The sequence below is a fragment of the Ranitomeya variabilis genome, chromosome 1 (assembly GCF_051348905.1).
Source record: "Ranitomeya variabilis isolate aRanVar5 chromosome 1, aRanVar5.hap1, whole genome shotgun sequence".
NCBI lineage: Eukaryota > Metazoa > Chordata > Amphibia > Anura > Dendrobatidae > Ranitomeya > Ranitomeya variabilis.
The window spans coordinates 608,711,106-608,728,241 of record NC_135232.1 but is presented as its reverse complement, the minus strand read 5'-3'; the positions used below and the strand labels follow the sequence as shown (position 1 = coordinate 608,728,241).

General features: G+C 47.6%; 1 protein-coding gene and 1 long non-coding RNA gene across 3 annotated transcripts in view; one reads left to right on the top strand and one right to left on the bottom strand.

Annotated features, from left to right (window-relative positions):
- The window catches only part of LOC143771050 (ras-related and estrogen-regulated growth inhibitor-like protein), a 79,262-nt gene extending 64,817 nt beyond the window's left edge, over nt 1-14,445 (top strand). Inside the window, exons 2-5 of one of the 2 annotated variants that reach the window (XM_077260551.1) lie at nt 9,885-10,040; nt 10,129-10,182; nt 10,265-10,341; nt 13,414-14,445. In XM_077260551.1, the coding sequence (XP_077116666.1) occupies nt 9,938-10,040; nt 10,129-10,182; nt 10,265-10,341; nt 13,414-13,827 (648 nt within the window). In that variant the 5' untranslated portion in view covers nt 9,885-9,937 and the 3' untranslated portion in view covers nt 13,828-14,445. Of the gene's footprint in view, nt 1-7,507; nt 10,041-10,128; nt 10,183-10,264; nt 10,342-13,413 lie in introns of those variants that run through there. The other variant, XM_077260550.1, reaches the window with a different exon arrangement.
- Nucleotides 14,446-14,537: 92 nt separating this feature from the next.
- Nucleotides 14,538-17,112, bottom strand: LOC143771076 (uncharacterized). The gene is made up of 2 exons (XR_013214976.1): nt 14,731-17,112; nt 14,538-14,696 (listed from the first exon to the last, which is right to left on the bottom strand). It is a non-coding gene; the product is annotated as an uncharacterized LOC143771076 (long non-coding RNA).
- Between the last annotated feature and the right edge of the window lie 24 nt (nt 17,113-17,136).

Below are 17,136 nucleotides of genomic sequence, written 5' to 3'. Positions count from 1 at the left end.
GATCTCTTATAACGTTCTTGAGCTGTGGTCAGGGATTCCTTCAGAACCTCCAGATTCTGTCTCATCGCAGTCAGCCTTTCCTCCACTGCCGGAACCGGAGAATTAATTGGAGACTTAGGTAAAATACACGGTTATATGCAGCAAATTTCTCCTGCCTACACTCAGTAAGGCGAATGTTTATGCGCACACAATGCTGTATAAATGTCTCTAGCTCTTGTGGTGACTAAGAGCGGGCTAGTTCATCTTTTACAATACTAGACAGACCCCTTTTAAAAATAGGCAATTGTGCATAACTGTCCCAATTGGTTTCTACCGCCAATCTCCTGAATTCAGTGGCATACTCAATAACTGTCATGTCGGACGCTATTCACACTAGGGCGTCCGACAGACAGCGGTAATTCCACATTCGTCCACTATACGCTCAGTGGCGCCGGCTATACTTTATCCAGGTTGTCCGGGGTTAATCTAGCTGGTAATCGGGTTGGAGGCTGGGTCACGCCCGTGGCCTTTAAATAGTCTTTCTGGACTTTGGGCGTCGCCGATTATAGCTTGTGTCTTGTGCCTGGTGATCTTGGTCTGGAGTGGTGGTCTAGGAGAAGAAATATCGTATCTGGTGGTGTATTATCCTTTGTCATATTTCTCCTTCCTATATTTGTATTTGTTTTGCCCTGTGCACATTATAGTGTTTTCCTGTGAGTCTGCGGCATGGTGCGTTTTTAGTTTTCCCTGTCTGTGCTTTCTGTAGGGGTTGGTGTGTGGTCTAATCACTGGCTGGAGGGTGGAGGTTTCAGCACAGGACTGAAACAGGAGTCAGGGTCAGGCCTGGCGGCCCAGACAAGCACACCATCAGTGTAAATTCTGGGAGAGGGACAGACAGGGTTTTCCCTAGTCTGAAGGATATCGCAGGGGCCCGGGTAATCAGCTGTAGTCTACCCAGTACCCGCATGACAATAACAGAACGTTTAGCCTGGCGTAAAGACAACAAAGCAGATTCAGCGGTTGCACGGCGATTTGGGTCATCAAACATTAATGCCATAGCGGCCAAGAAATCATCCAAGTCATTTAACCTTGGGTCACGAGACTCAATCATCGGATTCGCCCAGGCGAGCGCTCGTGCGGTCAGCAGCATTATTACACACAATACTTTGGATCTATCAGTAGGAAAACGGTCAGCATGCACATCAAAATATAGCATACATTGATTCACAAAGCCACGAAATTTGTCGCGATCACCATTAAATCTGAATGGGGGCAACTTAGGTGGGCCAGCTGGTGGCGGTTGCCCAGAGGGTAAAGTCACTTGTGCAGCTATTTGCGTGCTTATGTCCTGAAAAGCCTGTCCATACTGGGACTCTATGCCAGCAAGTTTGTTTTCCTGGGCTGCCATGCGGTTGCTCAAGTCCTGCAAAGTCTGTCCAAACACTTGTTGATTGTGTTCAAAGCTTCCAAACTTCTTTTGCAGACCTTCCACATCTTTCTGCAGTGATCTAATTATGGAAAACACCTGCTCTAATCTGCTCTCTGCAGTCATTGTTCCAGCTCTCTCCTATTTTTTTTTTAGGTTAGAGTATCCTGTAATAATTATAGGGGATAACTCAGGAGACTCTTTGCGTGGAACAAGACAACTACAGGACACAGTTTTATAAGTGGTAAAGTCTATATTATCACATGGTGATTCAAACAGGTGCAGAGAGAAACTCAAGTCTACAACACTTGGTGCAAATAATAAACGCAGCTTAGCAGTCTATAGGAAACTTCAGAGGAAAATGCAATCAAGCAGAAAGTCTATGAAGCACAGTTATTCTTGAGGATCCTTGACACGAATAAATCCTTGTCTTAGTCCAGGCACAGATAGATATACTTATTAGGCAGTTCAAATCATATCTTAGCTAACCAGGGAGGACTGGTTAATAGTCTCAGGTTATTGCAAAGCAGAAACAGCTTACATGTCCAGCAAATGCAGATGGAAGTAAACACGAACAGCAGATGAAGGAGGATTACTGGAAACTGGTGTATGCATCAGGAACTCATAGCAGAGTAGCAGGATCACCACACAGGTTCACAGGAGCAGGTATATAGCCAGGGAGTATTTAGAGGTCAGGAGCTGGATGCAAGGCAGAGGACTCTAGCACAGACTGAAGGCTGGGGTGGAGTTTTATAGCAGGAAGACACAGTGCATATGAGACCAAAGACGCCATCTTGGAAAAGGGCAGTAATGCACAAAAGGTAAAAAATGTTCAGAGTCCTGACAGGCCATTATACAGTATGGAGCATCATGTGTGGCCATTTTACAGTATTGAGCATCATGTTTGGCCATTGTACAGTATGGAGCATCATGTGTAGCCATTATACAGTATGGAGCATCATGTGTTCATGTGTGGCCATTATACAGTATGGAGCATCATGTGTGGCCATTTTACAGTATTGAGCATCATGTGTTGCCCTTTTACAGTATTGAGCATCATGTGTGGCCATTATACAGTATGGAGTATCATGTGTGGCCATTATACAGTATGGAGCATTATGTGTGGCCATTATACAGTATGGAGCATCATGTGTGGCCATTATACAGTATGGAGCATCATGTGTGGCCATTATACAGTATGGAGCACTGTGTGGCCATTATACAGTATGGAGCATCATGTGTGGCCATTATACAGTATTGAGCATCATGTGTGGCCATTATACAGTATTGAGCGTCATGTGTGGCTATTATACAGTATGGAGCATCATGTGTGGCCATTATACAGTATGAAGCGTCATGTGTGGCCATTATACAGTATGGAGCACTGTGTGGCCATATTTTTTTTTGTTTATAATTATTGTACATGAAACAGTGTGATCAGCAGTGCTAAATGGGTGTCGTTGGGACGTGGATATGGGTGTGATTAGTTGTGAAATGGGTGTGGTCAGAGGCGTGGCCTAAAATTTGCCACGGCGCACTACGCGCGCCGCAAACGTTATACCTCTTTCCCTTCAAAAGTTGGGAGGTATGGTACCACATTTACCAGATCACAGCAAGTGCCGCAAATCCCATAGGGAATGAATGAGGCCGAACGCAGTATTACCATAAGTGATCCGTTACGCAGCAGATGAAGAAAAACTGCCCGAATCTGCTACAAAAGGCTTCTTTCACATCAGCGATTCTTGCCAAAGTCACTGCCGATAGTGTTGAAGCGATTGCCGGGGGACCACCACAGTGCAGGAAGACTACTGTACACAAGATGAGGTGCAAACAACAAAGGGTAGATTTATTGGGAGGCAAGGGATGACGTGAATGAGAAAGATGCAAACAGGGGTATACAATGGTAAAAGACAATTTACAAGAGTTATAAACGTTAATTTTCCCGTAAAATAGCACTGTGCTCCAACTATTACAGACTCAAAATATGTCTAACCAGCAAATGTAAACAATAAACAAGTGATGATGCTACTCTACATATAACCTCCCTGGCCTTTACTAAGCAGGCCACACGGCTCCCGTGTACTGACTATTGAAGCCTACACTAGGCCCTAACAGGTGCACCAAACAGGAACAAACTCACGGTGATGGAGTATCAGCTCGAGTCCCAGGGGGGCCCCCAGCAGTCTAATATGGTGGTGAGCACGGCTCTCTGTCAGCTCTGTGAAACGTGGTCTTCTCCTTGCTTCTGGATCCTAGGGATGCTCCGGGAAACTGTAAATCCCTTTCTCTGTATCTGCGTGGCTCTCTTGCAGCTATATCAGGACACAGTTCTTCTCTCTTTCAGCTATCAGCACAAAAAGTCCTCTCTGCTGCAGCCTCAGCTCACACATGCTGCTCCAGCTCCACACCTGCACTCTGCCAGACCAGTTCATTACAACGATTATTGCAGGGGAGAAGCAGAACATTCCATCACGCCAGACAAGGGGGTGCAGCCTCTTAAAGTGACAGCGTGTTCCTTACTGTCCATAACAGCACCACCCTCTTACATGGTCATACTCACCAAAGGGGGAGGCAGCACTAAAAGTGCCTAGGGCAGCGGAAACTCTAAATACGGCCCTGCTTCCTGGTGCTGCCGTCCTGGTGCTGCCGTCCTGGTGCTGCCTTCCTGGTGCTGCCGTCCTGGTGCTGCCATCCTGGTGATGCCTTCCTGGTACTGCATCTTGGTACTGCCATCCTGTTGCTGCCTTCCTGGTGCTGCCTGACTGCTGTGCTGTTGAACTACTGCCTGTAATGTAAGTATTTGTGTCCATTGTTCTTTCTTCTTTTTTTTTGGCTACACTGCGTTTGGCTCTTAACAAGTTAAGTTTTTGTTTTCTGTTCTTTTCTCTAGTGTTTCACTTGATTGCTGCTTGCTATTCCAACATGTCCTCCCGTGAAGCTTCCGAGAGTGGACATGACACCGATTATGTAATCACATTTGATATACTGATTGGTATGTATTAACTGTCAATACTATACATGTGGTAAATCATGTATTTTCTTTACAGGTACCTTCCGATGCGGAAAAGCAGGAGCAATCAAGTGGAAATGAATCTTCTCAGGGTCGTCGGCCTCAAGTTTCTGAGGAGGTAAGACGGGGTGTAAGTAGTCTTTATCAGAGTTGTAACTGAATTTGTTTTCAGTTTTACTTAAATTTTTTTCTTTTTTACTTCATCTATAGGTTCCACAAGATGAGGAAGGCATTGATATCGAGCAACTTATTCAATATGTGCAAGAGCGAGCAGCGTTGTGGGACCCCCGTGATCGGAATCATTCCGTCTCAGCATTGATTCGACGACTCTGGGAAGAAGTGGCCAGATCGCGGCTGGATGATTGGGACCGTGCCACGCCACATGCCAGAAAGGAATTTTGTAAGTATTGTAATGTGGTGTGACGTGGCAGTGAACCTGTAAATGTAGGTGCATTGTTTTACAATTAATTTTTTCCTTTTTTTCCCCCTTCACGGTGAAGAGAATAAAAGTCCGTTGGCATTCGATGAAGGATCGCTTCAATAACGACATTAGAGAGGAGATTCGGGTTCGAAGTGGTGCAGCGTGAAAAATCATCAAATATAAATACCATCGTATGTTGTTTTTTCTGAGGCCTGCGGTTACTCAGCGAGCGTGAGTATCTTTTGTGTTATCTTACTATTATTTAAACTTTTTATTTTTTTTTACTTTTTTTACTAATGTTTTTCATTTATTTTCCACACAGAACCTGGAGCAGCACCACACAACCTGGATCATCCTCTGTTGGAGCGGCCCCTTTTCGACCAGCCAATGAACAGGCCCAGTCCCAATCATCCACCAGCGATGGAGCAGCCAGGCAGGCTTCACAAGCTGGAGAACAGGAAGCCGTCCTTCTGGTTTTCCCCTCTCCCAGTCCTCTGCCACTACTTTACTTGGGTCTGCTCGCCAGCGGCAGAGGGCCTGGGAGAGGTCAGTCATGCCCTAGTTTATTCACTTAAGCTCGGCCTTCCAGGCTGGGATGAAGGCGGTTGTAGAAAGATTGGATAGTGGGTTCACTCAGGTGAACACACTTTTCCAGGAAGTCCACAGAGGCTTTGACCGCCTGGAAGCCGACATTCAGAGACCGGCGCAACATTATATTTCGAACGGGGCATGACGGAAACTCCAGCTGTATGTGATGAAGGCCTGTCAGGCTGCTTACACAGAGGCCATGCAGCGGTCCCGATATCAGCAGCAAGCACAAACTTCATTCCCTACAGGCCAACAAGCTCCAGCACAGCATCAGTGGCAGAATCCGACAGCACCTTTCCAAACATCGCAAGTGACCTATCCACCACCACCGCTGAACATTAGGATTGTTCCTACAGTACCCAGCTGCAACATGCAGCCGAGTGCAGCTGCCCAACCTTTTCCCTTCAGGGCCTCTGCTGCTTGCTTCAGGCTCCCAGATTGGCTTAGCTCCAGACCGAGGTAGGTATAACTGTTGGTCTTCTCCAGTGTGGAACCATTTAATTTGAGGGAGTGAGTGGGGTTTTTATTCTTGTTCCTCTTCTGAAACACCATGAATTTGGTCTTCTTTTGGTTGATGGGCAGCGCCCAGGTGGTGCTGAATGTTTCCAGCACTGCCAGGCTATCTTGGAGGCCTCTCTCGGTTGGGGAGAGTAGCAAGAAGTCATCTGCGTACAGCCACTGGCGTAGCTAGAGCTTTTGCCTCCCGGGGCTGATTCCGAGTTTGGCGCCCCCCCCATTGCCGTCACTCAACGCCGGGCACCGCCCCCTCAGCACTGTTTACCCATGAAATCCGGTGCCTGCGCTGTGTATCGCTGTTTGGTGCAGGCGCAGAGAGCTCTGGCCGTCTGACGTCACAGCCAGGCTTGCAGACTGCGCCTGTGCTGCCACCCACCTTGGTAATCCCAGCCCCACAGTGTGTTATGCATTATGCAGAGTGCGGGGCTGGGATTCACAAGCAGGGCGGCCGCACAGGCGCAGTGTCCAGCATTGCCCCAGTGTGTCCAGCATTGCCTTAGTGTGTCCAGCAATCTGCCCCAGTGTCCAGCATTGCCCCCAGTGTCCAGAATTGCCCCCCAGTGTCCAGCATTGCCCCCAGTGTGTCCAGCAATCTGCCCCAGTGTCCAGCATTGCCCCCAGTGTGTCCAGCAATCTGCCCCAGTGTCCAGCATTGCCCCCAGTGTGTCCAGCAATCTGTCCCAGTGTCCAGCATTGCCCCCAGTGTGTCCAGCAATCTGCCCCAGTGTCCAGCATTGCCCCCAGTGTGTCCAGCAATCTGCCCCAGTGTCCAGCATTGCCCCCAGTGTGTCCAGCATTGCCCCCAGTGTGTCCAGCAATCTGCCCCAGTGCGTCCAGCAATCTGCCCCCAGTGCGTCCAGCAATCTGCCCCCAGTGTCCAGCATTGCCCCCAATGTCCAGCATTGCCCCCAGTGCGTCCAGCAATCTGCCCCCAGTGTGTCTCCAGCAATCTGCCCCCAGTCTGTCTCCAGCATATTGCCCCCAGTCTGTCTCCAGCATATTGCCCCCAGTCTGTCTCCAGCATATTGCCCCCAGTCTGTCTCCAGCATATTGCCCCCAGTCTGTCTCCAGCATATTGCCCCCAGTGTGTCTCCAGCATATTACCCTCAGTCTGTCTCCAGCATATTACCCCCAGTCTATCTCCAGCATATTACCCCCAGTGTGTCTCCAGCATATTGCCCCAGTCTGTCTCCAGCATATTACCCCCAGTCTGTCTCCAGCATATTGCCCCCAGTCTGTCTCCAGCATATTGCCCCCAGTCTGTCTCCAGTATATTGCCCCCAGTCTGTCTCCAGCATATTGCCCCCAGTCTGTCTCCAGTATATTGCCCCCAGTCTGTCTCCAGCATATTGCCCCCAGTCTGTCTCCAGCATATTGCCCCCAATCTGTCTCCAAGCATATTGCCCCCAGTCTGTCTCCAGCATATTACCCCCAGTGTGTCTCCAGCATATTGCCCCCAGTGTGTCTCCAGCATATTGCCCCCAGTGTGTCTCCAGCATATTGCCCCCAGTGTGTCTCCAGCATATTGCCCCCAGTCTGTCTCCAGCATATTGCCCCCAATCTGTCTCCAGCATATTGCCCCCAGTCTGTCTCCAGCATATTACCCCCAGTCTGTCTCCAGCATATTGCCCCCAGTCTGTCTGAGTCAGACATAAAGAAAAAAAAAAAAGTAAAATCCTCACCTCTCCCGTTCCCAGCGCAGGTCCCGTGCACTCAGCGTCTCTCCGGCTCTTCAACGCTCAGGACAGAGAGGCTGAGCGCGCAGTGATGACGTCATCGCACCCTCTGCCCTGAGACGTCGCAGAGTCAGAGGGCGCTGAAGACGCTGCAGCTGCCGCAGGAACCAGGAGAGGTGAGTATTAAAGGGGGGCCCAATGCCAGCGCTGGCACCGGGAGGGGGGGGGCCTGGTCGTGGCGGCGGTCGGCGCCGCCCGAAGATTTAAAGGGCCCGCGTCTCTCTTTTTTTTTTTTTTTTCTTCCTCCTCCTCTCTGGGTCGGAGCCGCCCCCGGCATTGTGCCGCCCGGGGCGGCTCGCCCCCCCGCACCCCCCTTCCTACGCCACTGCGTACAGCTGGAACTTCACCTCTTGGTTTTGCAGACTGAGGCCTGGGGTGGATGAGGATTCTAGGGCTGCTGCCAGTCCATTTATGTAGATGTTGAATGGAGTTGGGCTCAGGCTGCAGCCCTGTCTGACCCCACGGCCCTGCCGGAAGAAGGCTGTCCTCTTCCCGTTCACCTTCACGCTGCAACGGTTCTCAGTGTATGAGCTCTTGATGACGTCGTAGGTTCTGCCACCTATTCCGCTTTCCAGGAGTTTCAAAAACAGGCCGGGGTGCCACACTGAGTCAAAGGCCTTCTTGAAGTCCACGAAGCATGCAAATATTTTCCTGTTTTTTGCTGTGGACGTGGGTCTTGATGAGGCTGTGCAGGGTGTATCGGTAGTGCGGTGGTTTGTCATGAACCCAGCTTGGCTTCTGCTGAGGATGTCACGCTGGGTGAGGAAGGTGATGATCTTTTTATTATTGATGCTGTTAAACAGTTTTCCCAGAATCATATTGACACAGATCCCTCTGTAGTTTGCTGGATTGTATCGTTCTCCATTCTTGAAGATGGGCGTAATGAGACCTTGATTCGAGCATTGCGGGAAGTAGCCGGTGCTTAGGACGGGGGTGAAAAGTTTTGCCAGTGCTGCATGTATTTGATCATCTCTGGCAGGATGCCGTCACTGCCCCGGCACACTGATTGGTGTGTCCAGAGGGTTTTGGAAGTCCTTGACTGTTTCCTCCATGTCCCTCAGTTTATTGGTTAGACGTTGCTGCTCTGGGGTTATGTCTTCTTCTGGTATGTTCCTGTAGAGGCTTTCGAAGTAGTTGTGCCAGATGTTGCCATTCTGGATGTAGAGGGTGTTCTGCTTGGGTTTTGTGCCGATATGACTCCAGGTCTCCCAGGATGAGTTGTCCTGGAGGGAGTCTTCAAGCTGCTGTAGTTTCTGGGAGATGTGCTTCTGTTTTTTCTCCTTGAGGATGCACTTGTATTGCCTCTGTAGGGTGTCATGGGCCGCTCTTAGGTCCCTGTTGTTGGGGTCTCTGTATTTTTTACTTATTTAGTTACAGCAGGGTTTTTGCTCATTTTATTTCTTGTAGGTTTTGTATGTTTTATGGCCAATGTGAACATGTGCTTATGTGCTGCATGTATACCAACTTAATCCAAGCTCAATTTTCGTTTTATATATACATATATAGCAGAACGGTGGCTCAGTGGTTAGCACTGTACTATATATAGAGCAACGCAGTGACTCAATGGTTAGCCTTTTACTATATATAGAACAGCACAGTGGCTCAGTGGTTAGCACTGTACTATATATACATATATATATATAGCAGAACGATGGCTCAGTGTTTAGCACTGTACTATTTATAGACTATATATAGAACAGCACAGTGTCTCAGTGGTTAGCACTGTACTATATATAGAACAGCACAGTGGCTCAGTGGTTAGCACAGCAGCGCTGGGTTCCTGGCTTCAAATCCCACCAAGGACAACATCTGTAAGGAGTTTGTATGTTCTCCCCATGTTTGTGTGGGTTTCCTCCAGGTTCTCTGGTTTCCTCCCACATTCTAAAAACATACTAATAGGGGATGTAGATTGTGCAGAAATGATAATAGCTGTAAAGTGCTGTGGAATTAATGGTGCTATATAAGTGAGTAAAATAAATAAATATTTCCCCGTACAGGTTCTGTCTCCTTGGGGGGTGCACTTTGGGGGGCACTGATTGATGACATTAGTCCAAGCACTGTCACACTTGTGGACCCCCTGCAGGTATCGCTGCTTTGGTCTTGTAAACATCACACCCCATGAGGTCCCCTGTGATTGGTGGCTGCTGCTGTCAGTCTCACTGGCTTTGCCCGCCCTCCTCCTATAAATCTCTAGTCTCTTCCATCCAGCTCCAGTCCACACAGTTCTTCTTCTTCTCCTCTGTCTGAGCCCCGGATTACAAATGGTCGTACAGCAGCTCACCAGGATGACTGACTCCAGCCACCAGCAACACAAGGCGGAAGCCAACATCCTGGTCCTGGGAGCTGAAAACGTGGGAAAATCCGGTAAGTGCATTTTCTAAGAATTATTGTTGCTAGATGGCCAGCTCTTCTGCCAAGTCCTTCTGTCTTACCTCCATCTTCATATTTGCAGCTCTCACCGTTCGCTTCCTGACACGGAGGTTTATTGGAGAATACGTGGGCACAGGTGAGCGGAGATTGTAACACAGGTGATAATAATCCAGATGATAATGTACAATATTATACTCACCCTCCATTATATATTACAGAGTCCATCTACACCCACAACGTCAGCCTGGATGGCAGAGACACCTCCTTCAGCATCTGGGACTCTGTCTGCCCCCAGGTAATCACACATTATACACTGTACCATAATAACGGTCCCTGGTCTGCAGATTATTACACCACTGACCTTTCTGCAGAACATCGCTCCTCCACCTCCTGACAGATACATAGTGATATATCCTGCAGATTATTACACCACTGACCTCTCTGCAGAACATCACTCCTCCACCTCCTGACAGATACATAGTGATATATCCTGCAGATTATTACACCACTGACCTCTCTGTAGAACATCACTCCTCCACCTCCTGACAGATACATAGTGATATATCCTGCAGATTATTACACCACTGACCTCTCTGCAGAACATCACTCCTCCTCCTGACAGATGCATAGTGATATATTCTGCAGATTATTACACCACTGAACTCTCTGCAGAACGTCCCTCCTCCACCTCTTGACAGATACATAGTGATATATCCTGCAGATTATTACACCACTGACCTCTCTGCAGGACATCACTCCTCCACCTCCTGACAGATACATAGTGATATATCCTGCAGATTATTACACCACTGACCTCTCTGCAGAACATCTCTCCTCCTCCTGCTGACAGATACATAGTGATATATTCTGCAGATTATTACACCTCTGACCTCTCTGCAGAACATCACTCCTCCACCTCCTGACAGATACATAGTGATATATCCTGCAGATTATTACACCTCTGACCTCTCTGCAGAACATCTCTCCCCCACCTCCTGACAGATACATAGTGATATATCCTGCAGATTATTACACCACTGACCGCTCTGCAGAACATCGCTCGTCTCCTGACAGATACATAGTGATATGTCCTGCAGATTATTACACCACTAACCTCTCTGCAGAACATCGCTCCTTCACCTCCTGACAGATATAGTGATATATCCTGCAGATTATTACACCTCTGACCTCTCTACAGAACATCGCTCCTCCACCTCCTGACAGATACATAGTGATATATCCTGCAGATTATTACACCACTGACCTCTCTGTAGAACATCACTCCTCCACCTCCTGACAGATACATAGTGATATATCCTGCAGATTATTACACCACTGACCTCTCTGTAGAACATCGCTCCTCCACCTCCTGACAGATACATAGTGATATATCCTGCAGATTATTACACCACTGACCTTTCTGCACAACATCGCTCCTCCACCTCCTGACAGATACATAGTGATATATCCTGCAGATTATTACACCACTGACCGCTCTGCAGAACATCGCTCGTCTCCTGACAGATACATAGTGATATGTCCTGCAGATTATTACACCACTAACCTCTCTGCAGAACATCGCTCCTTCACCTCCTGACAGATATAGTGATATATCCTGCAGATTATTACACCTCTGACCTCTCTACAGAACATCGCTCCTCCACCTCCTGACAGATACATAGTGATATATCCTGCAGATTATTACACCACTGACCTCTCTGCAGAACATCACTCCTCCACCTCCTGACAGATACATAGTGATATATCCTGCAGATTATTACACCACTGACCTCTCTGTAGAACATCGCTCCTCCACCTCCTGACAGATACATAGTGATATATCCTGCAGATTATTACACCACTGACCTTTCTGCAGAACATCGCTCCTCCACCTCCTGACAGATACATAGTGATATATCCTGCAGATTATTACACCACTGACCTTTCTGCAGAACATCACTCCTCCTCCTGCTGACAGATGCATAGTGATATATTCTGCAGATTATTACACCACTGAACTCTCTGCAGAACATCTCTCCCCCACCTCTTGACAGATACATAGTGATATATCCTGCAGATTATTACACCACTGACCTCTCTGCAGAACATCACTCCTCCACCTCCTGACAGATACATAGTGATATATCCTGCAGCTTATTACACCTCTGACCTCTCTGCAGAACATCTCTCCCCCACCTCCTGACAGACACATAGTGATATATCCTGCAGATTATTACACCACTGACCGCTCTGCAGAACATCGCTCTTGTCTCCTGACAGATACATAGTGATATATCCTGCAGATTATTACACCACTAACCTCTCTGCAGAACATCGCTCCTTCACCTCCTAACAGATATAGTGATATCCTGCATATTATTACACCAGTGACCTCTCTGCAGAACATTGCTCTCCATCTCCTGACAGATACATAGTGATATATCCTGCAGATTATTACACCACTGACCCCTCTGCAGAACATCGCTCCTTCACCTCCTGACAGATACATAGTGATATCCTGCATATTATTACACCACTGACCTCTCTGCAGAACATTGCTCTCCATCTCCTGACAGATACATAGTGATATATCCTGCAGATTATTACCACTGACCTCTCTGCAGAACATCGCTCCTCCACCCCTGACAGATACATAGTGATATCCTGCAGATTATTACCACTGACCTCTCTGCAGAACATCGCTCCTCCACCCCTGACAGATACATAGTGATATCCTGCAGATTATTACACCACTGACCTCTCTGCAGAACATCGCTCCTCTGCCTCCTGACAGATGCATAGTGATATATTCTGCAGATTATTACACCACTGACCACTCTGCAGAACATCGCTCTCCACCTCCTGACAGATACATAGTGATATATCCTGCAGATTATTACACCACTGACCTCTCTGCAGATCATCACTTCTCCACCTCCTGACAAATACTAAGGTAACTTTCACATTTGCGTTGTTGGGCGCAGTGTCGCCGACGCAACACAAAACGCATACACAACGCAGCGTTTTTTGACGCATGCGTTCAACGTTTACATGAATTTTGGCCGCAGAAAAACTGCATCATGTAGCGTCGGCTGCGCCCGGACTGTTGCGCCCAAATGACGCATGCGTCAGACAACGCATACCGGCGCATGCCCATGCGCCCCCCCATGTTAAAGATAGGGGCGCATGCGTCGGTATCCGTCGGCGACGCTGCGCCCAACAACGCAAATGTGAATGTAGCCATAGTGATATATCCTACAGATTATTACACCTCTGCAGAACTGCGTTCCTTCTGTTTTAGCATTGTATTGGCTATCACCCAGCTTTCCTGGTAGCAAATATCTGATATCCTCCCCTCTCCCTGCAGAAGCCGAGCTTGCAGACCTGTGTCAGCGAGGAGCAGCTGCGCTGGGCAGATGGTTTCATCCTCGTCTACAGCCTCTGTGACCGTGACAGCTTCAGTGTGGTGCGGCAGCAGCTTCAGCGAATCCGCCAGCTGAAGAAGCGGCACAGCTCCACGCCCATCATCATTGTGGGCAACAAGCGGGACCTCCAGCATCGGCGTCAGATCTCCAGCGAGGAGGGCCGCCTTCTTGCCATTACTTCGGACTGTGACTTTTTTGAGATCTCGGCAGCGGAGACCTACCATGGCTCATTAGTGGTTTTCCACCAACTGCTAGAGAGGGTGAGGGCGAGCCGGAGCTTGAGCAAGAAGAACGTGGGCATCAAGGGCATAGTGAGGAGCATGTCTGCTGTCTTCGGGAGAAGAAGGACCGAGTGAGGCAGGAAGACCCAACCTCATCCATGGTGGACATAACCCTTTGGAGACAGACTTTTTTCTCCACCATAACAGCTTAGGGAATGTCAATGACTGATCCTCGGTTGCATCACTGTCCTCAAAGTAATCGCCTCCATGCCCGGGACGCCACTTTGGACTTTTGCCGTTGCGGTAGGACTTGGAGGAATGCACAATGCAGACTATTATGCAAACTTTTGGAAGACTTTTTGCTGGCACGCGGTACCACCCCACACTGGAGCATGCGCAGCTGTGAGGTGTCAGCAGTCCTACAATGCACTGGGCAGGACTGTCAAGAACTAGCTCCTTAGGCAGAATGGGGCAGACTATGGCGGAGTTCCACCAGGCTTTCTGTAGCTCTTCAAGAACTGCAATTAATAATTTCAAAAGTTGTGGTGAGAAATATAACGTACATACTGATCTATAGGGTTCAGTACTGAACCTCCCTGAAATCCACTGCACAATGGACCGTTTTAAACCTTTGTGTGTTGCATCTGCTGGCTCAGAGACTGCATATATAGGTGTGTGTGTGTGTGTGTGTGTGTGTGTGTGTGTGTGTGTGTATATATATATATATATATATATATATACCGTATATACAATCTCTCTCTTAGGTCAGAAACGTTTACATGAAGATATTTATTTTTTTACACAGTCTCTGAAAATTGTAAAAAAAAATAAAAAAAAAAATGTCATTTTCTGAAAATAAAATATTTATTCAAAAATTGTTATGGTCATAATACATAAAATGAATGTCAGATGAGTATATAAGGTTTATGCTGCTCTCCTGTTAGCTCTCAGGCTGCGCACTTCACATAACCGGACAGCAGTGTCTCCAACCTGTGGCTTTTAAGCTGTGCTAACATCTCTATATATAGGTTTGCGTGCATGTGTGTGTGTGTATATACTGTATTGTAGTTATAAGTGAAGCATAAGCAATCATCTGTACACAATATAGACACAGTCATCCATAATCAGTCCTAATGGGTGAGGGCCACATTGTCAGGATCTCTACCAACCAATCAAAATTCAGCTTCATTTTTTAAACTGCAGGGGAGAATGGATTGTAGACCACGGATGGTTACATAGGTTGAAAAAATAGTCAACCTTCCTACACCAATTGTACATGGGCAACACTGTGACATGCCCAGTGTTTTTTGTAACCTACAGGATATATAGATTAGGGAGGACACAGAAAATGCAGGAGGAGGGGGGACACAATAGTCTGGAGGAGGGAGGACCTGGAGGAGGAGGATGAGAGAGAAGTTTGGAAGAGGGGGGGCACAGAGGAGTCTGGAGGAGGAGGCAACAAAGGAGTCTGGAATAGTGGGATACCGAGAAGGGCAGCAAAGTCTGGGGGAGGGATGACACAAAAAAAGTCTGGACAAGAGTGGACAAAAGGGTCTGGAGGAGGGATTGATTAAGAAGCCTGGAGGAGCAGGGATACTAAAGTCTGGAGGAGAGAGGGCAGAAGAGTCTTCAGGAAGGGATCACTGAGAAGTTTGGAGGGGGCAATGGAGTATGATTGAGGGGGACAGGACAGAGGGAGTCTATCTTAAGGTACCGTCACACTCAGCGACGCTGCAGCAATATAGACAACGAGCCGATCGCTGCAGCGTTGCTGTTTAGGTCGCTGGGGAGCTGTCACACAGACAGCTCTCTCCAGCGACCAACGATCAGGGGAACGACTTCGGCATCGTTGAAACTGTCTTCAACGATGCCGAAGTCCCCCTGCAGCACCCGGGTAACCAGCTGTGCTCTGCTTTATGGCCGGCGCTGACACAGTGCAGGAAGCTCTGAGCAGCTGCGCGTAACCCTGTGGACGCCGGGGGACGTGACAGACATCAGAATGTGAGTATGTACTTTTTTTTTTTTTTTTTAACTTTTACAATGGTAACCAGGGTAAATATCGGGTTACTAAGCGCGGCCCTGCGCTTAGTAACCCGATATTTACCCTGGTTACAAGTGAACACATCGCTGGATCGGAGTCACACACGCCGATCCAGCGATGACAGCGGGTGATCAGCGACGAAATAAAGTTCTGGACTTCTAGCTCCGACCAGTGATATCACAGCGGGATCCAGATCGCTGCTGCGTGTCAAACACAACGAGATCGCTATCCAGGACGCTGCAATGTCACGGATCGTTGTCATTCTCGCTGCAAAGTCGCTTAGTGTGAAGGTACCTTTACTCCCCTATCCACAATCACAAAACATACTCATTCGGCTGAGTTGCATATATATCGGGAAGTGGTCAGGAGAATGGCTTGTCTACTAAAATTGTGATCTGTAAAGTGGGAATTTTCATCCAAAAATGCAAGTGCATGGCAAAATCGCAGGAGTTGGCTGATCATTTGCCATTGTGCACAGTCCCACCTGACTACCTGATTTGGCCAATTAAAGTGTCGTGTGAGTGTCAAGCTTAAAGTATATCTTTGCTATTCTCTACCCTCAGTGTCGGGTCCCATTCTCTCCTGCTATCTCTTCCATCCATTTTGCCTTTCCTCCCTCAAGTCCCCCACAAATCTCACTGTCATTAGTAGGGTTAATGCAATTAGGGTTTTATGCAATAAATAAATAAATAAATAAAACAAAAAGTGGGTTCCCCTGTATTTTTGATAACCAGCAAGGCAAACCTGACAGCTGTGGGCTGCAACCCTCAGCTGTTTGCTTCAGCAAGGCTGGTTATCAAGAATAGAAGGGTCCCCACCCCATATTTTTTTAATTACTTAAATAAATAATTTTAAAAAAATGGCATGGGGTCCCATTTTTGACAACCAGTCAAGCTAAAGAAGACAGGCTGGTAAGGGGCCATGGATATTGTCCCCACTCCAGCCTAAAACAGCAGCCTGCAGCTGCCCCAGAAAAGGCACATCTATTAGATGTGCCAATTCTGGTGCTTTGCCTGGCTCTTCCATCTTGCCCTGTAGTGTTGGCAAGTGGGGTTCATATTTGTGGGGTTGATGTCACCTTTGTATTGTCCGGTGACATAATGCCCATGGCTTAGTAATGGAGTGGCGTCTATAAGACTTCTATCCATTACTAATCCTATTGTTGTATGGTAAATAAAGACACAGCCAGAATAAAGTCTTTTAATCTAAATAAAAAGAAAACACAGTTTTCCTTTTTTATTTCAAATAACACAGTTATACTCACCTAACGCCTAGTCCATTGAAGCCATCATCTCCTGTAAAAAAAAAAAAATAATAAAAGCAAAAATACTCACCTGTCCGTCGTTTTGTCCTACGCAGTAATCCATGTTTGGGGATAAACAGTTTTCAATCTGGACGGTGCC